The sequence below is a fragment of the Aspergillus melleus genome, assembly GCF_016097325.1.
Source record: "Aspergillus melleus strain CBS 546.65 chromosome Unknown contig3, whole genome shotgun sequence".
Lineage (NCBI taxonomy): Eukaryota > Fungi > Ascomycota > Eurotiomycetes > Eurotiales > Aspergillaceae > Aspergillus > Aspergillus melleus.
In genome coordinates this window covers 5,116,388-5,142,364 of record NW_025763372.1, presented here as the reverse complement: position 1 = coordinate 5,142,364, position 25,977 = coordinate 5,116,388, and the positions used below count along the sequence as shown (strand labels likewise).

The 25,977-nt window shown below is 49.7% G+C and overlaps 10 protein-coding genes across 10 annotated transcripts; 5 read left to right on the top strand and 5 right to left on the bottom strand.

The window, feature by feature from the left end:
* Window positions 1-380: 380 nt before the first annotated feature.
* LDX57_006810 (lignocellulolytic auxiliary activity family 14 protein) lies at window positions 381-1,502 on the top strand (the record flags this gene model as incomplete). Its single annotated transcript, XM_046088528.1, has 5 exons — window positions 381-880; window positions 946-1,030; window positions 1,101-1,266; window positions 1,322-1,396; window positions 1,468-1,502. 5 exons carry the CDS (start codon window positions 381-383, stop codon window positions 1,500-1,502), a joined length of 861 nt encoding a protein of 286 aa, XP_045944498.1.
* Window positions 1,503-2,250: 748 nt separating this feature from the next.
* On the bottom strand, window positions 2,251-4,336 carry LDX57_006809 (uncharacterized protein; the record flags this gene model as incomplete). The annotated part of the gene is made up of 5 exons (XM_046088527.1): window positions 2,251-3,120; window positions 3,177-3,487; window positions 3,551-3,914; window positions 3,991-4,165; window positions 4,251-4,336. 5 exons carry the CDS (start codon window positions 4,334-4,336, stop codon window positions 2,251-2,253), a joined length of 1,806 nt encoding a protein of 601 aa, XP_045944497.1.
* Window positions 4,337-4,662: 326 nt separating this feature from the next.
* On the bottom strand, window positions 4,663-5,660 carry LDX57_006808 (uncharacterized protein; the record flags this gene model as incomplete). The annotated part of the gene is made up of 5 exons (XM_046088526.1): window positions 4,663-4,821; window positions 4,875-4,931; window positions 4,998-5,358; window positions 5,426-5,601; window positions 5,652-5,660. 5 exons carry the CDS (start codon window positions 5,658-5,660, stop codon window positions 4,663-4,665), a joined length of 762 nt encoding a protein of 253 aa, XP_045944496.1.
* Window positions 5,661-5,895: 235 nt separating this feature from the next.
* On the top strand, window positions 5,896-7,576 carry LDX57_006807 (uncharacterized protein; the record flags this gene model as incomplete). The annotated part of the gene is made up of 6 exons (XM_046088525.1): window positions 5,896-5,955; window positions 6,022-6,667; window positions 6,716-6,854; window positions 6,907-7,053; window positions 7,123-7,450; window positions 7,514-7,576. The coding sequence occupies 6 exons, from the start codon at window positions 5,896-5,898 to the stop codon at window positions 7,574-7,576; spliced, it is 1,383 nt and encodes a 460-aa protein (XP_045944495.1).
* A 3,626-nt stretch (window positions 7,577-11,202) lies between these two features.
* Window positions 11,203-12,662, top strand: LDX57_006806 (acyl-CoA dehydrogenase; the record flags this gene model as incomplete). The annotated part of the gene is made up of 3 exons (XM_046088524.1): window positions 11,203-11,389; window positions 11,451-12,430; window positions 12,501-12,662. 3 exons carry the CDS (start codon window positions 11,203-11,205, stop codon window positions 12,660-12,662), a joined length of 1,329 nt encoding a protein of 442 aa, XP_045944494.1.
* Window positions 12,663-14,043: 1,381 nt separating this feature from the next.
* On the top strand, window positions 14,044-17,072 carry GbpA (the record flags this gene model as incomplete). The annotated part of the gene is made up of 3 exons (XM_046088523.1): window positions 14,044-14,269; window positions 14,317-15,966; window positions 16,043-17,072. 3 exons carry the CDS (start codon window positions 14,044-14,046, stop codon window positions 16,831-16,833), a joined length of 2,667 nt encoding a protein of 888 aa, XP_045944493.1. The 3' UTR covers window positions 16,834-17,072.
* Window positions 17,073-18,392: 1,320 nt separating this feature from the next.
* On the bottom strand, window positions 18,393-19,052 carry LDX57_006804 (Zn(II)2Cys6 transcription factor domain-containing protein; the record flags this gene model as incomplete). Its single annotated transcript, XM_046088522.1, has 1 exon — window positions 18,393-19,052. The coding sequence occupies one exon, from the start codon at window positions 19,050-19,052 to the stop codon at window positions 18,393-18,395; it is 660 nt and encodes a 219-aa protein (XP_045944492.1).
* Window positions 19,053-19,671: 619 nt separating this feature from the next.
* LDX57_006803 (uncharacterized protein) lies at window positions 19,672-21,034 on the top strand (the record flags this gene model as incomplete). The annotated part of the gene is made up of 5 exons (XM_046088521.1): window positions 19,672-19,698; window positions 19,752-19,766; window positions 19,813-20,214; window positions 20,270-20,626; window positions 20,702-21,034. 5 exons carry the CDS (start codon window positions 19,672-19,674, stop codon window positions 21,032-21,034), a joined length of 1,134 nt encoding a protein of 377 aa, XP_045944491.1.
* A 409-nt stretch (window positions 21,035-21,443) lies between these two features.
* Window positions 21,444-22,322, bottom strand: LDX57_006802 (uncharacterized protein; the record flags this gene model as incomplete). The annotated part of the gene is made up of 1 exon (XM_046088520.1): window positions 21,444-22,322. One exon carries the CDS (start codon window positions 22,320-22,322, stop codon window positions 21,444-21,446), a length of 879 nt encoding a protein of 292 aa, XP_045944490.1.
* Window positions 22,323-23,285: 963 nt separating this feature from the next.
* LDX57_006801 (uncharacterized protein) lies at window positions 23,286-24,163 on the bottom strand (the record flags this gene model as incomplete). Its single annotated transcript, XM_046088519.1, has 3 exons — window positions 23,286-23,585; window positions 23,654-23,848; window positions 23,927-24,163. 3 exons carry the CDS (start codon window positions 24,161-24,163, stop codon window positions 23,286-23,288), a joined length of 732 nt encoding a protein of 243 aa, XP_045944489.1.
* Between the last annotated feature and the right edge of the window lie 1,814 nt (window positions 24,164-25,977).

The window sequence follows — 25,977 nt, the reverse complement described above, 5'->3', positions numbered from 1 at the left end:
ACCCTGTGGGGTGAAAATGATCGATTGGCTGTCAGAGAACACGAAGGATGAAATAAGGGTCCTCTAATTTCTCTTACTCTCGGCGAACGAGACCACTTTCTCATATAGGCATGTCGGGCGGCATTTTTTGAGTTTAGCTAACGGCTTACCGGCTGCCGAGTGACTGCAGGGTCGTATTGGCGCAGATACTCATCCACACAATGCCATATAAAAAGGAGTCAACTCACGACCAATACCAGCTCGTCAGCTCATTTCATTTTTCGCTCCTTTCTCTCTTTTATCTGTCTCTTTTCGTATCCTCTCCTTTGCTGCTGGTCAGCCGGAACTCGTTAGTCGCTCATTGAAATTATTCAAGTTTGATTTGTTATTGTTTCTCAATCATGTCTCGACCTATTGCTCTCCTGGCCCTGGCTGCCGTAGCCAACGCCCATGTGGCTGCTTGGGCGAAAGGCATGTACTGCCTGAACGGCACTTCCGGCGAGGAGGACCAGAACACCAACACCGCTGTAGCTCCATTGTTCCAGCTGGAAAAATCGGAGTGGTGGTTCCAGCATGATCGTGGCTGCGACAACGCTCCTCCAGCGGATGGTGACAGTCTTGAGCTTCCAGCCAACGGAAACTTCACGGTTGAGCTGGCTCACAACCGTGCCTTCACGACTCTGTCGTTTGATGGCCAGTTCGTAACTAATTGGCCAGATGGCGAGGATCATCCAGAGGACTGGAGTGGTCCCGGTAACCCATCTGACTGTATTCAGGATGACGGCGCCATGCACACGAACAACCAGACTATGGCTGGTGGCACTGCCTTTGCCATCAGCTACGAATCTGACATGGCTCAGGTCACTATGGAGAACCTGGTCGTTTTCTCTGTTCTCGAACAGTAGGTTGCCTTACTCTGCTTCCCAACCAGATATTGTTTGTATTAACCGCTCCTCCTCTCTGAAGCACCCCCTGGAAGCGCCTGGCAACCTACGAGGTCCCTGACCTCTCTGAGTGCCCATCGGACGGATGCACCTGTGCATGGCTCTGGGTAAGATTATATATCAGACCCTCGCTCTTTTCAAGGAATCCCTCCTAACATTCTACAATAATTCAACCAGGTCCCCATCGGATGCGGCCAACCAAACATGTACATGCAGGGCTTCAAATGCCATGTTACCGGCGCGACCTCATCGAAAACCCTCAGCTCCGCACAACCTCCAAAGTACTGTGCCGACGACGAATCCGAGTGTGTTGAGGGTGCAAAGCAGATGATTGCGTGGAACCGTGAGTATTCAAGATGGAATACTGATCGTCACATCTCTAACTTATTTGATTGCAGAAAAATCCGGCGATAACGTCAAACCCCTTGATGGAGTGACCCCGACCTATAGTGAAAGCTGGGGCTGGCAGCCCGGTATGTAATGATCGCTTTTGCTCCTCACACTTACGAGAGCTTGGTTGCTAATCGGCATTGAAATTCTCTAGGCGCCCAGCACGACATCTTCAGCGATGGCCAGTAATTCAAGATTACGTGGCGGGTGGGCCTCCGACGTTGACGATGACATTGAGACCTACTTCCGTACACGGCTTGGCCTTTGTTGTCAAACAGCCGTATGCCTTACTATTCATCTTATTTTGGTTGATACGATCCGAATCTTGCGCTTAGATATAGCCTCCAGTGTGAGGTGTGCATTCTCTCCTAGAAGACAAGTTTTAATTAGACATATTCAATGGTCCATCTGTTCTGGACAAAAATAAAATTAACTTGCTCTCTGTTTACTGTATACGAATTAGGAGATGCTCATAACATCTTTTGGTTGTTAACCCAGCTATTGCAGAGAGAATATAGCGCTTCCGCTGAATTTGTTGATGAAACAGTGGTGCGTGTTTAAAGACCAACAAGGCATTAAGGCACTAACTATTCCGAAGCAAGTTAGTGGAGTGCTGCTCTAGGTTAATTTTGCCGTGGTGGCAAACACGCCCCGTGTGGAAATAGGCCCACCAAGACTCAATCTTTTAATACATGCGAATGACAATATTTGGCTCAAACATGACAACAGCTTTCTCACTGATAGAAACCTCTACGCAAACATCAAGAAACTTATTCTCAATGGGACTTTGCCGGGCGCATTTTGCTTGGCTGGTTATGTGACTGTTTCAACATGAAGATAACGTGAAAATATATTCTGGCAAGACAATAATTAGCTGGCGACGTATGAGAGTGTAATTGTATTCATGTCTAACGTCTCAGATGTAGCAACACGCCACTTAAACAAATCCTTGAAAATACTCATCGACCCACTGTCTGGCCTGATTTCCTTCCTCAACAGTCCAAGATCCAAGAGCACCGGCATACCCATCTGGTCTTACAACAACAACGCCAACCTTCCCACTGTCTAGCTCTCCCATCCATCTCTCTGTGCAGCCCCTTGTATCGCCGTTATCTAGATACATGGTCCAGCGACTCTTCCGAAGTGCCTCTGGTAAATCAGCAATCTCGAACTGGGCTTTCTCTGTTTTCGTGACAAGGGCATATGTGACCAGGTCCGAGATCGGGGTATATCGTTGCGGTTGCAAGAACTCATCAGAGGGCGCATATCCTCGGGGCTTCTCGGCATAGGATTGTGCAGCTGTTGATGCCAAACTGCCCACTGTCGTATCGCCTTGGCAAACCGTTTCCAGAAACCCCATTCCCGCTCTCACATCAGGAACAAAAAAGTATAGTCTGAACTGTCCCAGCATCGGGATGTCGATTTGGATATCCACCGGATTCGCGTCGATGTACCGTGTCACCCTAGCTGGAATCATCGAGGCACCGGGCTTTAATTTACCCTTCCCTATCCCTTGCGCCGTTAGCATTCCAGGACTATACTCCGCACCAATGCCAGAAATGAAACGGATGTTGTCGTCGAAATTCTTGGCAAGTGCTTCATCCCCCCGCGCGAAGGCCTCGCAGTGCCCAGCGTCGAAGTTGATCAGGTCAGAGGCGATCTTCCGTCTTTCCTCCTCATAAGTAGAGAGTAGCGATGGGGATGCAAGGCCGCGAACAACCAGGTTCAGTTTCCAAGCCAGGTTAAAGGCATCGTGCATGCTCGTGTTCGCCCCTTGGGCCGCAAGGGCGGAATGTACGTGTCCAGCCTATCTCCCTGTTAGATCATACAACCCATGGAATCGTATACGCTGAAGATACTCACATCACCTGCGATGAAGATCCTCCCCTCTGCATCGCTAAAATGTCTCGCGACACGCTGACCAACAACGTAGTTACCAAACCACTCGATCGTCTTCCACTTTAGAGAGAATGGGTGCATGGCGTCTGCTGCGCGCTTCATAACATACTCTGGTGTCGCCATCTTTCTGTCGACGCGCTCCCCATCGGTCGAAGATAATTGCACATACAGTCGGGTCATGTTGCGCTCTCGCGGAATCCACAAGATCGACCCTGCAGTGTGCGATCGGACGGCGACCTTGCTCCAGAGATCAGGGAAGTCGGTTTCAATCACTCCTATTTAGTCATAGCGATCGTCAGAGTAAACCCAACAGTGTGTAGAACATCGACCGGACATACCATCAAGAACACCCCACGAGGCATTCGTCATATCTCCCTCCAACTGCGTGTCGGGGATGAACTCTCGCACTTTCGACCGCGCACCGTCACACCCAATCAGATAATCAGTCAAAATTGTCTTCTTCGTTCCATTGGGTGCATTCTCATATTCCACGCGCAGCTTCCCGCCTGGTAACCGCTCGCATCCAACAAACGGACTGCTCCGTCGTACACCCACCCCTCTATCCTCCATATCCTGGATCAAAATATCCTCAATCATCCCCTGATGCGCTAGTAGAATGTACGGATCCGCAGCGCCGACGAGATGGTCTGGATAATGCGTTTTGCGACCGGTTCGATGAAGGGAGGAGTCTGGAGTTGATTCCTAGGGTTTGCCATGTCATGCATCAGTCTGGCCCTTACGCTAAGTAACTTCAGAACATAAAATGGAGGTGGGATACCCAAAAGGCAATGTCATGCACTCTCGCTGCGTTCTTGAGCAATGGGTCTGCCAGTCTCAATTGACGAAATGTTTCGATGGTCTTTGGCTGCATGCCGTCTGCTTTTCCTGTAGAGGTTTTGTCGGGGCGGTCGTCGAAGAGGACGGTGTTGATGCCGTAGCGGACCAGGTTGCATCTTTTCTTGTTAACTTCACGATCGCTTGCCTCTTTGTTGCCTTCGAGTTTGAGTGCAATGATTCTGTGTCGGACGGAACACTTACGCTAGCATTAACCCCGAGGGCCCTGCGCCGACGACAACGACCGTCGTGGACTCCTCGTGAAGGCCGTTCTCTGAGCTGGGAGACATTATTCCTTTGTCTTTCGGTTCAGCATAAATTGACTGTAGCGATAGGAGATTGAAAGACGCGAGGAAGATTTTATTTCAAAGAAGCTATACGAGCGAGCCAGATTTGGAGTAAAGTGACTTCAGCTAAACCAGCTAGAGTTGGAGAACATCGACCGGGAGATTCCCCTCACCCCCACCCTTGGCCCCCCTTGCGTGCATAAGTGGATGGACTCTTTCCCTCTCACAAGCTCCCACGCTAACTACCCCACACATAGATAGACCCTATCGAGTTGATTGATAATCCTCTCCCGATAGATAACACTCGATATGATCCCTGTCAAAGTAGCCTACCACTTCGTCACCCCCCCATCCACGACAATATCTGCCCCGGTCATGTATGCGCTTGCGTCGCTGGCCAGGAAAACGCACGCCCCCATGATATCGTCGGGTTCGGCAATCCGGCCGTTCATCGCGTCGGCTTTCCAATTTTCCACAAGATGGGGGAACTAAATATGTTAGCCGAACATAGAATGATGGCCATCCGAAAGCAGAAACTTACCGCGGCCGTCATCTCGGTGCGGACATATCCTGGAGAGATTGAATTCATTCGGATGCCCTGTCACAGCCTCTGTTAATATTTTGGTCCCAGAAATCCGAAGAAGCAAGCATATTGACAACTCACATAAGGCGCCATCTCCTTCGCAATAGCCGGACACATCGCCCTCACAGCCCCTTTGGATCCACAGTATGCGCTACAAAGCTGATCTCTGACGGCAACGTGGCTCGCCATGCTCGCCACTAGGACAATACTGCCATGTTTGGTCCCGTTGGCGATCATCTGCTTCGCTGCTAATTGGGCCGTGAAAAACAGACCCATCACATTGATTGATAATAGGTCTTGGTGGTCTTTGAAGGTGAACTCAAGGAACGGGAGGTGGCGATTAATCCCAGCACAGGGGACGCAAATGTCCAGGGCATTGGAGAAGTCAGATTGGAAAGCTTTGAAGGCGTTTTCGAGAGACTCTTGAGAGGAAACATCGACTCTGCAGTACACAAAAGATTTATTAGTGGGCGACGTCGGTTTGTAGAGAAGGATGGTGGGAAACGGACTTGTAGAATGCTGTGCGAATACCATAGTCCTTTTCCATAGAATGAAACCCTTCGCTTGGCTCGATAATATCAAACACAGCTACATTGGCCCCAGCTTCAGCGAGCCCTCTCGCGAACGCCAGGCCACAGCCTCGAGCACCGCCAGTGACGAGTGCAGTGCGACCGGTTAGAGAGAACTGCTCGGTCAGCAACCACTATCGTCATAGTCCTGCAAGGGGCCACTTACTCGAGACATGGTGGTAGACAATGTGTAGCTTGATCTTACGATACTCTGGACATCTCTCCGACCTCTCGAGGTAGATATACGATGCCTCCGTACACCCCATCCTGATAAGCGACTAACCCCCATCTTTGGCACGTAGGACAGGCACAAGGTACCATACCGAAGATAAATTGAGAGGCAGCAGCGATGCTGAACTTGGGCAGAATCAAACTCAGATTTCAATCGATCCACGAAAAGAGAGGGCACAATGGCACCACCAATCCATGTCAAGCAAAAAGAGCACCGCGATGAGTCTTCGCGGTTACAGGTACGTTTCCATCCCCTCCCTACCGCTCGTATTCCCCTCACGACAACAGCTGAGCCGGAATCATAGACCATCATCGTCGGAGCTGGCCTTGCCGGCCTCGGCGCCGCAATCAGCTGCTCCCTCGCCGGTCACGATGTTCACATCCTCGAAGCGGCCCCCGAAATCAAGGAAATCGGCGCTGGCATCCAAGTCCTTCCCAACTCCTCTCGCATTCTTCAACACTGGGGTCTCGGCGAGACGCTGAAACCATACATGACCTACCCTCGAGTATGCAATTTTATCGGATGGAAAGGAAACCACATTTCTGCTCTAGACTTCCACGCGTCGGAGAGTCAATACCCGGGGACATGGTATCGTGATTTTCATCGTGCGGATCTCCACCGGTGTCTAGTAGAGCGGGCGCTCGAAGTCGGCGCCAGGATGACTTGCAATACGCGGATTGAAGACGTGAGAGTGTCGCCCGGAGGCGAAACAGCGACTGCTGTCGCTGCGGACGGGCGAGAATGGACGGCCGATTTGGTGATCGGTGCGGATGGAGTGTTTGGCAAGTTGACAGAGGCTTTACTGGGACGGGAAGATCCACCGGTCAAGACGGGGGATCTTGCATATAGACTTCTATTGTCGACGGAGGAAATGCTGAAGGATCCAGAGCTGGAAGGTTTCGTGACAGACCCGCAGGTAAATTATTGGCTCGGACCGGATGCGCATGCTGGTATGTACATTGCGTTGACACCCGAAAGAGGAGAACTAACAAGTAAAGTGAACTACGTCCTCCGCGGAGGCGACCTCTTCAACATGGTTCTTCTCGTACCAGACGATATTCCCGAGGAGTCGCTCGCATCGACAGTTGCAGGGAACGTGGAGGAGATGTGCGCGTTATTCGAGGGATGGGATCCACGGTAAGCGCTGCCTGACACTGTTCTCTCCAGTCTTGATTTACTAAGTTGCTAGGATCCAAAAACTCCTCAAGCTGTGCCAATCCGTCCATAAATGGCGACTCTGCATCCGCTATGGCGACCATGACTGGACCCATCCCTCCGGAGCATGGGTAATGCTCGGCGACTCTGTTCACGCTACGCTACCATATCTAGCATCCGGGTACCAATCTTCCCTCTATCCTAATGTGTTATACTATGAGAACGCCAAACTAACATTAATACACAACAGAGCCGGAATGGCTTTTGAAGACGGCGCCGTCCTCGGTGAATGTCTTTCCAGACTCCCCAACGCCCCTGGAACATCCAAGTCCTCACTTGAATTTCTATCGGCAAAACGCTACGCACTATCAGTGTTCGAGAAGTGTCGCAAACAGCGCACAAAGATGGTCGTCGAGAGAGGAAACACGCAACAGTATCTCTACCATCTTCATGACGGACCGGAGCAGGAAGAACGGGACCGTAAGATGCAAATGGTGCCGACGCCGGAAGGCGAGGCTTTGGCGTGGCGAGATCCGGGTCTGGCGCCGAAGCTGCTGGGATATGATCATATTGCTGATGTAAGTGTTCTTCATTTTGCCTGGCCGTGATTGGTGATACCTTGAGACTGACTATGACATCAGGTCGCTGAGAAGTGGGACGAGACACATGTAACGGAGACAGTAGACAGATCTGCACGATTGTAAGTCGTATATCTACTTGCTAGATAGAGGAAAGAGGATTGATTACTTGCTTAGTTGAATAGATATATTTAACTATCTATACAGATGAAATAAAAGCCTCCAAAACACGCTCTCACCTTCCGGGGTTTCCTTGTACTTTCGAATACAGTAGGTATCATGTGAGAAAAAACCACATTTATTCCCATCTTATGGGTAGGAGCGCATTGTTCAGTCTATCTTATAAAGGTTCGTCAACTGTTTCCGGATACCCACACTGTGACCCACAGGTAAGACATAGCGTGTTTCGCCCAAGGATCTTTAAGCACAGGCCCTTTTGGGCAACAGGAAACACATCGCACATGGAACAAAACTAGAAAACCTGTCCATATAGCGCACCCCGCGATTTTGAGAAACGAAAGCGATTCTTGTCGTCTGAGACGACGGATACACTCCGAGTGACCGATTTCAATTACCAGGATTGGCCATTTTCGGTCTCTTCCTTGAATTTGTCGTTGTGGAAACAATGATCCATTTGGCTCTTTTGAATAAGGGCCTTCCTTGACTCGCCCTGCGCCGCCAAATATGATTTCTTCGTCAATGTTTATTTTGAGCAGATGGTGTTAGAGTATTCTTTCAAAGGTCCGACTTGCAATCTCGTGATGGTTAGAAGGGAGTGTCAGGATTGATTGTTTCAGATCGGCACTATAAAATATTCTGCTGGCCTTAAGGGCCGCAAGTGTGGAAGCTCCACCAGCCTTTCGACAATCTCGGGACTGACGTCGGATATAACAATATATGGGCTATCCATATTCCGTTTAACGACAGATTGGATGGCTTTCACGTTCGTGGCCACCTAATTGGGGGTCCCCGAAGGGAGCTCCGAAAGAAAGTTGTCAGGCATAGTCGATGATGTTGCTTGAATGAAGTCGGGAGTATCGATCGGAGGTTATCTCAATTTAGGGTGGTGGTGAGTCACAACATCATCATCAACAGGTAATTCACCGTGTAATGACGTCCGCCGATAACCCTTGTGCACGCGAGTTTGTTATGGTCTTGAAAAAAGGCCTTCCATAGCCCAGTATACAGAGAAAGTTCAATATTTTCGTAGCCTGAGAGAGTTGCCTAGTTGTTGTTCTAGAATCTCAAGTTTTGGAAACTCATCATTTAACACGAGAAAATAAACTTCTGGGCTATAACCGGATCACAGGTCCGGTAAGAAGTCATACGATTCGTTGGAAAGAAGAAGATGCTCCCTGTAGACTGGCAAATGCCACATCCCTAGCCATGCCAAAGAACCCTATTCCTAGATGGCGGAAGCAAGAAATCGAGCATCTGTTTGGAGCACTTAGGCGTTAGGAAAGGTCTACAAGCCGCGCATTAACGCCAGCGACAGGCCCGATGAATCGTTAAGAGATTCGAATCCCATCTATAATACGTGGAGTAGGAACTTAGATAGAATTTGCCAATAGCTTAAGGGATTCGTCTTTGAATGACTAGACCGGCATGTCATATAGGGGACAGGGGGCAGAGGCTGATACGAATGGCAGCCTTGTGCCAAATTGCAACGCGAAACAGGAAGTTCATGAAAGAGATCTACAGAAAGACACTGAACCAAAGCGAGTGTAGAATTTGAGATCCTTCAAAGCATAAATCACTGATAGTAAACATTGGGACACCTTGTTGACAAGACAACCGGAAAAAGCAACGAATCCAGCAAACCTGGCCACCTGTGATTAAATTAAAAGTGACACCAATCTTTCCCTGACACTTTCTCCATTTTGCAGAACTGCACATCATTAGATTGGAATGTGGGAGCAACTTGGTCATGATGGGTGTAAATATCACTTGTCATAGTTATACGGATTAGCCACGGTGTCCCTTAACGGTGGGCTGGTGGATCTGTGAGTGCGAGGAGGGCGAAGAGCGCGAGGTGTGGGAAGATGAACTTCGACTGGAAGATTGCATAGTTATCCAGAGTGTGGCGACTAGGAGCATAAAGAAACGCATTGTAGTGGCCGGTGGAGGTGGTACGGATACGATGGTATTTGCAAATTTGACGGGCGGATTAAATTGAGTGGAGAACGATATGCTACGACTGAGGAGTGCAGAGGAATAATCAATCTTCTAATCTCCAGGGAAACTGTGGTTGATGAGCTGCACTTTATAGACAAGATTGAGGGACCACAACGAGTAGGGCATAATTACGGTATTGCGTGATGAATGTAGCACTCAGAGTAGTCCAGACCGTGCCACAAACTCTCTTTTCCTACATGCGCGTCAGAGGTTAACGCTTGATTGATATTTTTGTTGGACTATCTCAGCATCCTGACATCACGACGGAGAACAAGAGCCTGTAGGAAAGGTATAGTCCCGTGGGCGAGTGTCTGAGGAATGAGTTAGATGATGACTTGCTGTTCTGTCCCTGAACTTACCCCCGTTAGTGGAATACCACACACTTCTCGAATAGCTTTGATCGGCGGTTTATGTACTTCTGTTCTCAAGTCCAGGGAATTTGGGATTGCATGCAAGAATAATGTCGGTCACATGGAGACAGCTTACCTATCACATGTATTTCCTTTACATGTAGGAGATACATGACGGTATAAGTCAATGAGCTGTAGTTTCATGGCACAGATCGTTTCTTAGGCCCTAGTATTAGGTTGTGTGGCTTTCAACTGTTACATCTGAATGTTTCCTGACGAGTGGATGAACCTAGATGACAGGGTTGTGTTTCCACTTAGTGTCGGTCCGGGCCACCACGGGAAGTTTTCCGGTCCAATCGATCGTCAGCTTCCGTTGAAGAAACATCAAATGGGCACCTCCTTAGGTTTGTATGAAAGCGTGGCTGAAAGTCTCACGAATCGTCGGCTTTCGTTGGTTTCCGAAGTGACGTGTTGTTGATCTTTCTAGCAGACAAGTAGCATATCCCCCTACGCCAGCCCACTCACCCAAACTTACACATACTGTGTATTTTATCCATAGCCGCTTCTGAGCGTGGTCGCTTTCGGTACCTGGAGTACTGTGGAAAGCCTGGATGCCTGAGGGAATCTGCCATTCCCTTCGCCAAGGCATATTCTTGTAAATCGATTGTGCGCTTTCTTGTCGTACCTTTTTCTCAGCGATCATGTTTCGCCAAGCGCTATGTACAGCTATATTGTTGGACGTAGTCGCTAATTTGACCGAATATGAATGTGGATGAATTATGCAGACGTTCCAGGGGCCGGGTGCATCGCAGTGATCAAAAATGACGTGCTAAGTAAACTCGTTGAGAAATGAATACTGAAGTGATTGAACTGACTGATGGAGGAAGCGAGATCTACCACGATGTTGCCTACGTTCAAGGTGCCTTGGGAGGGGCAAGCAAACGGCTTGGCTGCTTGCCTCAGGCACTCACACTTGGGAGAACACCATATCCACAGAGTATACACGATAACTCTACGAAACGTGAACGATATCAGGTGAGATAGAACACCATTGAAGTAACAACTTTCACTATAAATGTCAATTGAAGAACGAACTGAACAGATGCCGCGATCGACCCGAGCCGAGATCCGAAACCGAAATGCGGGGAAACTATATATCCATCGGATTTGAAACGATGGCTGTCGCGGGTCACCGTCTACCCTAAGTATCGATTCAAGAAAGGCACGATGAACTTCGACGTCCCGTTCGATCTGACCCAGTTCCTTGGAAGCCTTGAGTCTGTCATTAATACAGAGATCCTTCCCCTTCAGCATTCAGATGATAACAACCGCTTCTTTGACCACCGGCGTGAATTTTCTCGAACGGATTGGAGAAAGGGCGGGCTTCCAGCGATAGAATGGGAGATTCTTCTCAGTATGTAGTTTACCATTAGATGGCTCTACAAAACGTGGAAATGTCTAACTTTGAACTCCAGCGAAAGCTCGGTCCATCGCAGACAAAGCGGGCTTCTATCGCTTCGCCCTTCCCAGCATCTATGGCGGAAAGTCCCACCCCCAAACTAACCTCTGGATGGCGGTCATCCGGTACCACCTTGCGTCTCACCCAGTCTACGGCGGCGGATTGGGATTAGCCAATGATCTACAGAACGAACACAGCGTAGTCGGGAATTTTCCCGATATTCTGATGATCCATCATTTCGGATCGGAGGAACAGCGCCGCATACTCATTCCTCTACGTCTTGAAGGCAAATTCCGAGCTACGTTCGGGCTCACGGAACCTTGTCATGGCAGCGATGCTACGTTCATGAACACGGTCGCAAGTCAAGTTCCGGACGGGTTTCAAATCTCCGGTACAAAAAAATGGCAGACAGGCGCGCATAATAGCACGCATTTCATCATCTTCGCGAGGACTTCGGGCACACCGGGTTCTAGTCGGGGGATAACGGCATTCCTTGTTCCCCGCGAGACGAAGGGGGTGGGGATTGTGAGTTACGAATGGACGATGAATATGCCGACCGATCATGCGACCGTAACTTTAGAACGGGTTTTCGTGTCACCCGAGGCTGTGCTGGGAACTGTTGGCGAGGGATTGGCGATCGCGCAGACATTCGTGCATGAAAATCGACTCCGACAGGCGGCTAGTTCGTGTGGTGCGGCAAAGTTCTGCCTGGATCGGAGCATTGAGCGCGCGAAGAACAGGAAAATTTGGGGCGGAAAGAGCCTGTCCGAGAACCAGGGCATTCAGTTTCCAGTCGTTGAGTTGGTGACGCAGGTTGAGATGCTCCGACTGCTGATTCTGAAGACTAGCGTGGATATGGATCGGGTAGCTGGGGAGGCGGAGAGCGAGGGGAGAAAGCCTTGGGTGGAGATCGAGAAGAAACTGAGCGATAAGGTCGCAATGTGCAATTTTTGGGCTAACAGATTAGTTTGCGAGGCGGCGGATAGGGCGATTCAGGTATTTTGCAGACTTTTTCTGTTCTGTTCATTATTCGAGCTGGTGAAGAAGGCGGTGCTAATGCGGGCAGATCCATGGGGGAGATGGATACTCGCGCCATTATCCATTCGAGCACATTTATCGGCATTTTAGAAGGTATAGAATTACGGAGGGGTCGGAAGAAATCCAGATGAGAAAGATTGCGGGGTCTCTGTTCGGATTTAGAGAGGGAAACAGGGAGAAGAAGCTGTGAATTCCATCTAGTGGATAGTACGGAGTAGTGGACGGGGCTATGTTGGCAGCAATAATGAGGGGCTGGGAGCTCCTGGGAATGCTAACAGATTGTGACTCATATTGCGGTGAGAAGTGGGAATCGCTCTGTTTTTACCTGGGGAATAGGAGAATAGCATATCCGAAGAAAGCGACGAGCAAACATCCTATTCCAGCGAGAAGCATTTGGGTCTAGCGAAGCGATGACTGATCACCGACTGTTGAGATGGTCTGTGATGTCATCTATCGTCCCACCACCCAGAACAATGCATTGTTCAGCATTAAATCAGGCCTGATCCTAATGCCTCATAGACCTTCCTTATTAATCAAGGCCACAAGAGACGCCCTAGTAGTCACATCCAATGATATCCGGGCATTCTAGGAAGCCTATCGAACACATTGCAGCCGATGATAGGGCAGCCATACCCAACCACACAACGAACAACAGCGCATCCGGTGCCTGACTAACTCCTCGCCTAATGCGCTGGGTAAAAATAGATCCACGCTTCGCAAATCCCTGACAGAGGATCCCTGGTCTGTCCTGGCACCTGCTCTGCCCGGATCTGAAACGACTCGCACAGACCAGTTTCATCGGGGTCTCGTCAGTCGTGGCAGCGTTTCAGACTCGAGGCCTCACTAGCTGCCCAGATTAGGCAAGTAAAATCATGTGAATTTTGGCTCGACTATCGAATCATCTGCCCACTCTTCTCGACCTAGTGAACTAGTCACCAACGGTGCGAAATGGCTTGGTTAGGCGGACATGGCGGCCCACAAGTAGCGGTGAAATAGCATCACGCCTACCTGTCGCCTCATCATAGGTCTACCATAATTGAATCCGGCGAAATTCCCCCTCTCATGGTGGTCGCCCATTCTGTGCCTCACGAAGGAAACGATGCTGTTGCCGGCCTTGCGACTGCCATGGCTCAATCGGTGGTTTTGTCAGTCATTGCCAGCTGGATGCGAATACGCGTCGATAAATAATGGATGGTCGGAACTCGACTTGGGGGAGGATAGAAATTCTCCTATCTATTATTCTCCCTTACTTGGACGTACATAACATCTCTTTGAAAGCTCGAGCTCTTTACTGTCTGTCGTTCTCTTTCTTCCCCCGTTTCGGAGAAAGAAAGACAAGAACAACCTGCCAGTTCACCTCCTACCTTATGCTCTCTGTTCTCCTTGATTTCCTTGCGCAACTTTGTCCTTGTCGTCGCTGTCAGAGCATGGATTGCTCCATTGCCAGACAATCCCGATTTCCATTCTTCTTTCCTATCTGGTCGTCTTCGTCTAAACGGTCGCAGCCAGAATCCGCCGTTTCGGTGTCAACGCAGACCCAGACGCCAACCACACAACAAGCTGTTCCCAAGATGGGGATCACCTCGACATTGCAGAGACGTTCGACGGAGCGCGAGCGCTCAAGTCGTGACGCTGCCAGAAAGGATGTCACCGATGGCATGGAGCGACTTGTCGGTCTGGACAATGTGAAGAGACAGTTGAACGGTGTGCAGAGCTACGTGCAGATCTGTCGCCGACATGGTCGTGATCCGCGCAGTGAGTGGTACAATATCGCAATGCAGGGTAACCCGGGCACAGGTATGATTCCTCTCATCTCATTGAGACACATATACTAACGGCACCAGGCAAGAGCATTGTCGCTCGGATATATGCCAAGATGCTCTATTCCATCGGCATCGCCGACGCAGAGACTGTGAAGGAGACCTCGGGCTCGGAGCTGGCTTCCAAGGGCCCAGAGGGAACTCAGCGTCTCATCCAGGATATTGTCGACGCCGCCCCTTCTACTCAAACTGCCGGTGTTATGATTGTCGACAACCCTCAAACGCTCGACAACTCGACCGACAGTGCGTCTGCCGAGCAGACCCTCTCCTACATGGTGGAGGCCATGGAGCGCCCGACAAACCGCATCATCGTTGTCTTCACTGGTTACCCCGAACAGATTGCCGCCTTCCTGCGCGATCACCCTCGCATCCAGCGTCTGACCTGCAGCACGCTAAATTTTGCCGACTTCGAACGCCCCGATCTCTTGCAGCTGCTGGGTCGTCGCATTACGGGTGAATACCAGGGTCGCATGCAGGTCGAAGGTGGTCTCGAAGGCCCCTATATGCAGGTTGCTGCGCGTCGGCTGGCTCGAGGACGCGGCAAGAAGGGCTTCACCAACGCTCATGCTGTTCGCGACCTCGTCGCCCATGTCGCTCGCCGTCAGGCTCAGTATCTGACTGACCAGACCGGTGGCATGGATGAGGTCGACTACTTTTTCTTTTCCCGTCAGGATCTCTTGGGCCCTAGTCCCGCGGATATTCGAATGCAGAGCGAGGCCTGGCAGCAACTACAGGGCCTTGTCGGACAGGAAGCTGTCAAGGCCTCCGTCCGAGAAGTATTTGACACTCTCGAGGAAAACTACTCGCGGGAGCTGCGCAATCAGCGACGACTCCCCGTGCGGTTGAATCGCGTCTTCACCGGTCCGCAGGGCACTGGAAAGTCCACGGCCGCGAAGCTCTACGTGCAGGTGTTGGCTGATCTGGGACTGCTGAGTGATGGAGAAGGTATTCTCTCCGCCTTTGGCTTCCATGAAAACAAGCTGACAACCACAGCACCGGTCAAATCTCTCTTCGCTCTCGACAACACCCACTCCGACACTCTCATCATCGAGGTCGATAGCCTCGATGGCACCACCGTCGCTATCCCTCCTCGTTATCCCCAGGACGTGCTGGACATTCTGACGACCGAGTTGACCAAGCCCCGAGTTTGTACCGTCCTCATCGGTTCCACATCCGCCGTCAAATCGCTCCTCTCGCAGCTCAGCAAATCCACGGTAGGCAAATTCGAAGGCCAAGTCGTGCAATTCCATCGTCTTACGCGCGAGCAAATGGAACAGCTCTTCCAGTCCAAGGTCCAAGATAACGATATTGACTCAACACCTGAGGCCTTCCAGGCGGCCATGGATATTCTCGACAACGCACGTATGCGTCGCGACTTTGACAACGCGCGCGCCATCGAAAGACTTGTCGCGGTCGCAAATCATAACTTTGAGGACCGACGCGCCAGGGCTAACGAGCCAGTCGAGCGAGTCCTCCAAGCTGAGGACTTCCAGCCCGATCTGGTTGGCGGGCATACCACGTTGGCGTTCCGCGATGAGTTGCGGTATTCCATCGTCCCGGATGATATCATCTCCGTTCTGAAGAGATATCATAACGAGATGAAGGCAGCTTGGATGCAGGGTGTTGAGCCCAGCGCGCGTATTCCGTACGCCTTAGTGTTCAAGGGTGCACCTGGTAAGTTAACATCATCTTTCCTATTCTTCATTTTCCTTTCCTTCCACTGAATGGCCGCTGACTATTCCGCGACCAGGGACCGGAAAAAGAACCGTCGCCCAGCAGCTTGCCATCCTCTACTACAAGATGGGCGTCCTCGAAACCAGTGACCTCGTGGAATGCTCCATCAGCGACCTTACCCACTTTGTTGGTCAATCGCCCCGAGCTCGCTCCCAACTCGACCTCAGTCGTGGCAAGGTCCTCTTCATCGAAGACGCCCACCGTCTCGGTGACAGCGAGTCTACCCTCCAAGCTATGGACGAGCTAGTCTATCTGCTCCCCAAGCACGCCGGACAGACGGTCGTCATTCTCGCCGGTCCAGCCGCCGAGATGGATCATCTGCTGGCCAACCGTCCTCGACTCGCCAGCCTCTTCCAGGAAGAGATTGCCTTCCGGAACCCGACGCCCCGCGAGTGTCTTCGTCTACTAGACAGAAAGCTCGACGAGCAGGGCGTCCGAGGCCCGAGAACGTTCTTGACAGACCCCAAGGACCCTACCCATCGTGAGTTCACTCGCGCTGTCCAGATCCTATCCATGTTCCCTTGTTGGAGCAACGAACGGGACATGGACGTGTTGGTGCGATGGATGGTCTCGGCCTGTATCAAGGACGTGCCTCTTGATAATTCCAACAACGAGAAGAGCAGCAGCAGTGCAGCACAGGTCAAGTTGGTCTTGACCGACGAGCAAGCCATGTCTTGCATGATCAGATTGTTTAATCTGAAAAGAGACCGGTTGCGATTCAATCAGGATCCTAAGGCCAGAACCTTGCCTCGAATCCTCTCTCAGCCTAGAAGCACGGAGAGAGGTGGTGTCAGGTTCCCTGTCTAAGGTGTATACTAACATGCTCACCTTATCACTCGCTCATTTGTGATTATGTGTGCTTTTTGATGACGACTTGATGATGGCGTTGTGGATGTGTGATTGTTTTCTTTTGTTTTGTGTTACGTCCTGACCACAGTCACTCCTTTGACAACCTTTCCTTTGTATACTGCTTTACTTGATGTTATTTGCATTCCGGATTTATCGTTTCAGACTGTTTACATTGTTTGGCCAAATTGCGTTTCAAGTTTCTTGTCTGGAAAATTTGTTGATCGAATTATTCCACCCTCACTCATTACATTAACCTTTCCTTTGTTTTTCTTTTGTACTGGTCAGCATTGCATGGATGTTAGGGCTTTTTTATCTATTTCATTCTCATATATCATATCAGACTGTCGAGAACCAGACTCGCTAAATGAACATGTTACGTTGCTACTACACTTTGACTCTTCCTTCAAATGATCATTTCCGAATTATGCCATTGTATGCTCATCTTGTCGTTTATGAATCATAAATATCTACCTCTCCAATACGCCTCTCTCCCCTGATCAACACCGAAATATTTCGTATGAAACTAAGATGTTAAAGTAAGAGAACTGGAAATTCCACCTCCCTCATGCCACAACTTAGACTCGGCCTTCCTCTCCCACATCCCCCTTGTCTGTTAATCCCGCGCTTCTTTGCAGAGTCCACTCCCTCCTCTCCTCTCCACCACTCCTTCAGAAACTTCAAACTCTTAGTAAATATATCGCTTCTCCATCTCTCATGCGTCTTCTTCAACTTGGTCGCAATAGCACCCCGGTGTTCTTTTTGTATTGCACATAAACCCACAACAACGACAGGCCAGCAGATGAACCCGTCAGACGGGGATTCAGGGAGATAGGATAGGTATGTGATGAATTGGGAGACTAGGGATTGGATATATCGATCGGAAATGGAGGTTGATGGGGCGATGGTATATCGGAGATAGATGACACAGGCGAGACGGTAGCATTCGAACGTTATTCCGTCGCTCAGGGTTTCTGTGTTCATGTCCGAGGTTGGGATGAATGGTGCCTGGGTAGTTTGGAGTTGCGTTTCTGTTGCGAGAAGTTTAGATTTTGTTTTTGGATCGAGTTCCCCGTTAAGGGAAGTTCGTGCTGATGGTAATTGAGATAGGAGAATGCTGACTCGGAAGACGACGAATAATGCCTTCTGGGATGTTCCTAGGATAGCCCCGCCTTGCAGGTACTCCATTAGACCCGGGGTTTCGAAGATTTGGTTGCCTTGGTGCAGTGAGAGGGATGAGGCGTGTGAGAAGGCTGTTAGGGAGAAGAGGTAGCAGAACATTTCTAGTAGGAATTTGCGTAGTTCGGAATTAGCTGGTACCGTGTGTAGGCGTTGCGTGATAAGTGTTGCAGCGGCATTGATGTGCGGAATGAGGCGCTCTGAGGAGGTGTAATTTTGAGTCTGGTTAGGTAAGTTATAATGTGCATCACATATGAATAAAACGTTACTTCCCATACCTCATGTAAACAGAACAATAGGACAGCCAGAAGGTTGTGATCTGTTCGAGTGAGGGCATACGATTAGTACGTGCCCTCGTCACATGTACGAAAGTCACGACCCCGACGAGCCCTAACAGAAACAAAGGAATGGAAGCAAAGGCACAACCTACCGGAGACATCCTCTCTCGATCCCTGTATTCCAACAGCCCCTCTGAGCCCTTCAACCGCTGCCCCATAGAACTCCACCGCGGCCGCCTGAACCCGCACATCGAATGGGTCGTACTTGACCAAATCCCCGGCCGCAACCATCAACACACAGTTCGAAATCAACGGGCTCTCCATCGTCTCGGGAAACAAATGACCCAGGATGCGCGTACGTCCGTTCCCAATCCGGCTCGTCAGCCAGGTTGGCCCGAAATGCGAGAAATGAGTCAGTAGCCGACGCACCAGCTGATCACTTGGCGTCGCGAATACGGTCACCATGGCGGCTAGCTCGGGCGATAGACGATTGCCACCGTCTGCGAGATTCTGTCGTCGTCGGGGCCGTCGTGTCTGTGGGGCTTGGCTGCTGTCGGGGGATTGTTCGGGCCATGTGCAGGTCAGATTGTTGCGCTGGCAGCCATTACAGACGGGGTGCGTCTCGTCGCATTTCTTCTTGCGCCGGCGGCAAGAGCCGCAGCCTGTCTTGGAGCGGGAGGGGAGCCCGGAAGTTGAGATAGGTGCACGTGGCTGTGGCGGCATGCTGGGGACGGATTGTGCGGGATACTGGGTGAGATGAGAAGCTGATGGAATTGTAGGAACGATCAACGAAGAGAAGATGGCGAATGCAGATGGCAACAGCGCGGCTGTTAACTGGCCGTATCGGGTTTAGTGCGTCGGTTAAACCCCCGGATAAAGCGCTAGGCTCGGTGGGTCTGCGACTAGTATTGGTGTTGATATCCACTGCGATGTCCATAGCATGGCATCATCCTGTCGCGGATTATCGCTGGATATAACTTTTCGTTCTGGTCTCTGGGTCTAGTCCAATCTTATGGCAACATGGCTCTATCTTGGCTTTGCGTAAATGATTTTTTAGTATTTTTTATCATGTTTTCGTCAGTAAAATATCTGTGAGCTTGCAAGAAAGCAAGGTAGATAAATCTTAGCGCGCTTCCCCTGAATCCATGAATCAACACGAGCTTGTGTCAAAATCAATAACACTATGGAAGTTGGAGCCCGAGAAGAAGGACCTGAAAGAGAATCCCATGAGCGGTTACCTCAAGACACACAAGTAATAGACCCAACGGCTGCATCTCAACGATGGAATTACCCTCGATCGAATGTTTTACGCATTGCGACAACCTTCTGGTCATTTCTGGTCATGGGAGCAAACGATGCCGCTTACGGAGTGAGAGCCCATTTGATTTTGAACAGAACGGACTGCAAAACTGACAAAAATAGGCTCTGATCCCATATGTCCGTTCACCGTTCCTCTACATTAACAACCTCTAACGATATGCAGCTCGAAGAATACTACGACATTAGCTACATGGTCGTCTCTTGCGTTTTCCTTTCACCTCTCGTCGGCTACGTCCTCGCCGCACTCGTGAACAACAAGCTTCACGAAACTATCGGTCAGCGCGGAATTTCCCTCATCGTTCCTCCGTTCCGACTAGTTGCATATGTTCTTAGTTGCGTTCATCCGCCATACCCAGTTCTTGTGGTTGCATATATTTTCGCAGGAATAGCAAATGGACTGGCAGAGGCAGCGTGGAACACCTATCTCGGGAATATGGATAAATCAAATGAGATCTTAGGTCTCTTGCATGGTGTCTATGGTCTCGGGGCAGTGATCAGCCCGCTTATCGCGACCAATTTGATCACGAAGGCAAATGCACCTTGGTATTACTTTTATTTCTTCATGGTACCTCCCTGATCCCTTTTGACACCAATTGCGATGACATGCTAAAGCAAGACAGATTGGTATTTCCGTGATTGAAGGGATCATCTCGCCAACAATGTTCTGGCAATTTACCGGCGTGGCATTCAAGAAAGCCCATGCAGACGCAGGAGACGCCAACGGTGCCGGGTTGAAAGATGCGCTTTTCAAACGCCCTGCAGCTCGCGTTTCCTGGCTCTGCGCCGTTTTGCTACTGCTCTACGTTGGTGTTGAAGTGTCCATCGGGGGTTGGATCGTCACCATTATGATTGACGTGCGAAAGGCAGCCGCGTTCCCAAGTGGAATGACAGCCACGGGCTTTTGGTTGGGTATTACAGTTGGGAGAATGGTGTTGGGGTTCGTTACGGCGAAGATTGGGGAGAGGATTGCTACTTCAGTATGGTTGACTTCATCCGGGGCTTTTTTTATGTCCGTGTCTAACTCATCATTGCGTTTGCTAACTGTGAAGTAGATCTACATCACCTGCTCTATCGCTTTCTCGCTAGTTGTCTGGCTCGTGCCGAACTTCTACGCATCTGCCGTGGCTGTCTCTATACAGGGCTTCTTCCTCGGCCCATTATTCCCCGCTGTTGTCGTTGTCATGACCAAGCTGCTACCGAAGCATCTGCATGTTACATCTATTGGGTTCGTCGCTGCTTTTGGGGGTGCTGGTGCCGCTGTGCTGCCTTTTGTGGCCGGTGGCATTGCGCAGGGATCGGATGTCAAGTCTTTGTTACCGTTCATCTTTGCGGTTTCGGTCGGAATTTTGATTTTCTGGTTGGGGTTGCCGAGGTCGAAGTCTTGATTCAATCTATCGTGGGATATATAAGACGAAAGGAAGATTCCCGGCTTGGTGGATGTAAATACCAAGGTGCAGTAGTATGAGTGATAGGAGCATACCCAAATGATACAGCACATCATGTATACTAGGACTACCAAGGTAAGCCTGAAAGGAGTGATCTCATTTTCATCATAAAGCTGTTCTAGCATCTTTGTGTCTTCTGCTGCTGCTTGATGGCCATTTTTACAGGTCCATGCAAGGGTGGTCATGCCGCTGTCATCTTGCTCTGGAAGGAGGCCGAATCTATCCCTTGAAATCAAAAGCTGCAGGGCGTGGGCATGCCCATTCTTGGCGGCCCCGTGTAGTGACGTTTTCCTACTATTATCGACCTCGTGCAGTAAGGACTCTCCACCCATGTTGGAAAGAAGCTGTATCATTTCACGATGACCCTGTTTGGCTGCCCACGAAAGCACAGTAAGCATCTCAGTTGAGGCCTCTGAACAAACTGCTGCTCCATCCAGATGGCCCTTGCCAAACTTATAAGATCGCGGTCATCGAATTGAAAAGTGACACCGATGGGAACAGGGTACATCAATAAATCATCGACACAGATGGCAAGCGGCGCTCCTGTAGTGACATGGTCATCGTTCACGAGAGTCACAGTTACTTCCGCTGTTAATTGTGGCGATGGTGATTGAGAACGAAGATGATAGCTGTGGGCCGGAGCCACGGTTTCCCATTTTTCGATAACTATGCGGGGGCGAGACCGGTCAATAGAGAGAAGGATGACAACCTTGACAAGACCACCCGAACGGCCTAGCCACCACCGACCATCGAGTCTGAGCCGACTGAAACACTCAGAGTATCCAACCTCCAATACGACCGTAGGCCACTTCATGTCACGGACTGGTATCACCCGGAGGGGGTAATAAGACTCATCAGGCTCCTTTGCGTAGCCGCCATCTCTCACCTTCCCCGACCCAATGAACCTCACCTCTTCAGTCAGGCCATGGAAACGGAGATGGCCGTCAAGTATTCGGTTAAAGGCCCTGCTGGCTGTCTCATGGATGACGGATGGTGCCTTGATGATCAACTTTCTCAGATTCTCGTCGTAAAAGATCTTGGACGATTTCGCGACACGTAGGTGGGGAGAGTCGACCAGTCTTTCCACAATCTGTGGGCCGATGTGCTCAATGACGATGTAAGGATGATGACTATTGCGACGTACGGCGGACTGGATGGCTTTCACTGTACTTGCAATGACTCGGGGAGTCTCCGAGGGTAGCTCACCCAGAAAGTCGAATTCCCACATGATGAGAGATGAAAAGGGAAGCTCGATCTCCCGCTGGACTTAGGCGAGGTCCCGTGGCCAGAGCCCTAAGCGAAGGTTTAAAATGCCTGCCTGCCTGAGAGGATTGTTCCTTCCTGAAGCTCAACTTTTGGATTCTCATACAATTCACTATGTGACAGGAACAGTGAAATGGTATTGTCAGGAGTGGGTCCCGCACACTAGCGCAGGCTAACCGAACCAATGACATGGCGGCCTTTAAGATACCGTAGTATGGCCGTTACCATAGACAGATGTCTGCCTCAGGTATGTACAAGACCTCAGGGAGAGACACGGACTCCACAAGTACGGTGTTAACACAAGGCCGGGTGGGCGAGGGAGACTTTTCTTGGACGATTGTGGCAGGTGTGTACTGCACCGTTTGGCCAAGGCTCCGTGGTCATTTCTATATCCATCTTGCTTCTACTAGCCACCGTTCCTGACCGGGTTGGACCCTGCTGAGCTGTCTTGACAATCCAAGGCCTGTGTGGGCTGGTGGATAAGGTCGGATTTAGAGCCACCATTTAGAATCGGCATAAAAATAGCGCCCCGCATCATTCGTTGCTTTCCGGGCTACTACTGCCACGGTAGGCCCTGATAGAAATGGGGCAGCGGGTCTCCGGCAAGTTTGTCCGTAGGGATGCCATGCGGAATCATCAGCAAGGGAAATGAGATACTATAGTTAATACAGGTAGACATTTGAGAGATGACTTGGGATGTGATTGAAAGGTTGATAGAAATTGTTGCCAAAAATGGATTAGGGCGAAGAATCGGAGTTCAGTAAGAATACAGGTTCGATCTTAATATAGCAGCAAACTAATAGCCGAAGGAGGCTTCCTGATTGAATCATTACAATCATTATGTAGGTCTAAGATATCCATACTAGAATAAAGTTGAAAGAAGGGGAGATAGATTCGAACCAAGCGAGTGCAATATTATCGCACCATATCAATCAATCGACATTCGAGAATGTAACGAATGGACCGGGGAAGATGGATGTTCCGACAGGGGTCGCGCGCGATAGGATTCACGAGCTGATGAAGTATTCGGCTTGAGCACATTCTTCAACCCCTGACCAAAATTCAGAATACATCGGATCACCGATAGGACCATCAGGGTTGTAAGAGCCAGCGCCATGAAAGCGAAAAGCAACATCATGTCCTTGCCGTCGGTTTTCGCACGGTGACTGTTGCCGAACAGAATGATAATTCGGCTTAGGAGATAGGCTATCATGGCAACGTAACAGACCTATAGCCGCGAAGGGTGGTTATTGGAACGCTTCTTGAACAGTGAATGAGAAAGCCCTTGATACTTACAATGACACATATCATGGCGATTTTGCGTTCGGATCGAACAAAGTATAGTCCGGAAAACATGACCATCAGCGTAGCTGGTATGATAGCCATCGTAAGAGAGTACTCGGGTTCGTCGAAGTGAACATCGATCAAGTTATATTGCAGGATGAAGCCTATAATAAAATAGAAATCGACCTTGAGAAGAACGACGTAGATCTGGGCATTCAGAGTTAGCTACAACACAAATACAGAAATTACCAAGTGTCATTTTACTTCATAGGCTCGATGCCGCACTTTTGTCTTTGCGTCCCCATTGATAGATCTGTAAAGTTCCCACACGAACTGGTGATGTAGCTGATAGGCCAAAGGCCATAAAAGCAAGCTACATAGCCCGATAATTGCTGGGGCCGCAAGCTGAGCCGGCTTAACTTGGGGCCAAATGTCTCGATCCAAATCCACGAATGGCCGGAATTGCCCGTCATAGATGAGAGGGAGGTGGTGGATTGCTGCCCGAATGTGCTTGTATTGCATTATCGAGTAAGCCAACCCGCAGGTATTACTAGCACAGATCGCGAAAAGAAGAATCTCGTTCTTATGATAGACTGCGTCGATTCCAAGGATCGATAGATAAAGGCAAGCGAACAGTAGAATCCCTAAGTTCAGAGGTGTGATATACGAGATAGTGATCTGGATGATATTGGGATGTACCCATGATGCCCACTGTGCTAGAGTGAAACTAAAGTAGCTATTCGTTAGGTAAATCACCCATGGTCCCCGGAGATTACACTTACATCTCTAAAATCAAGATGGTCACCGCTTGTATTGTGAGAGCGCCACAGAACAACCACTCGGCTGTCGTCCTGGGCTTAAACATGGTCGTTCAATTAAAGCCGCGAGAGTGATGGACTGATAGGGAACAGTTACTGAGAGGAGGGCAATTCATTTAATTCTAGTTAGTAGGGTAGTGAAAAGGAGAGAGTTCCATTCTTGGACTAAGAAAAATAGGACAAACACTAATCTGTGGGCCCAACAGCCTTGAACCGTGGATGATCAACTACCGCTTTTTTTTTTTTTTGCCAAGGAATAGCTAGGTAGACATCCTCAGACTTTCGATCACTGCTCCTCCACCACCTGTAAAGAAGCCTGAGGTCGGTCAGCAGCGCGGTGTCTACAGCAAAGGCCTAGAATTATCCGTCTGTCAGTGTGTATCATAGGTTTCTTCAACCAATAACCAATTTGAGCCGTAGCATCAAACCAGATGGGCTGAAGGCTTAGAGATTAGACATGGAAAATGGAATAGCCGCAGATCTTCGATAGATAATTCTTCTAGCGCTGTACTTGAGCATCTAATGATGTGGAATGAAGGTAGTCATAGACTCAACGTGCCACAAGACAAGCCCCCCCTCTGGGCCTGCAGACTGAACTTGGTTCCAAGTGCACTTTGAACAGCTACATTTCCTATAATCTCCACATGGAATTGTGACATTATATATACCTTGCACACATGGACCAGAATTCTAATAATAGTAATCTATCCAATCTCGTAAGTGTGCCCTATCTTACTGGGCAGGTTACAGGGTCGGCTAAAGCCGTAGGATGTCGAAAGTGGATCAATCAGGCCGATGGCTGGCTGACTTGGTGGAGATACAACCAACATCCGCCAATGGTTCGGTATTCTTGACAAAGGTTCCAGCATGAAACATTCATTGTGGATAGGACCTCGTTGATGTCACCTTAACGTGCTTGTAGCGCTTTACGTCTCGAACGAGTGAACAAGATCTGGGATTGACATGGTTCGGGAAATCAAGTCGAGCCATTTTGCCGGTGTCCGTTCCGCGTCATTGGCTTGCCATCTACGGTATTTCTATCCCTTGGTGTGCTCTACCGAGGATACTACCATCTCTACTATATTTAGATTGCCTCCGGCTTAGCAGCGACTATCTTTACTATGTCCGTCAGACTCGCGTATTTTCGAGAACAGGATGACAGCACTGACAGATGGTTGTAAGGCATTGACCAGGCGTCGTGGACACATGGCATAGGATGTATTCAATACGCCCAATTTTGTCATGACTACTTGTTGGCCAACTCTCACGGTGTCCAACGTTCCTAGTTAGTGGCTTGATTTCTCGGTCCTCAGACTTAACATGGTATAATTGGGTATCGTCGGCCTGGACTACTCCTCATTCACTTTTAAGAGTGGGTGAATATCGGAGAACATGAGTCCGGTAGGATTCGTCCTCTAGGCTAAGAAGAAGCAATTCAGATCAAAGTATTGGGTCACTTACATGGTTATATCCGGCTTTCTCAGCGCATGACAGCATACCGTGTCAAGAAAGCGTTAT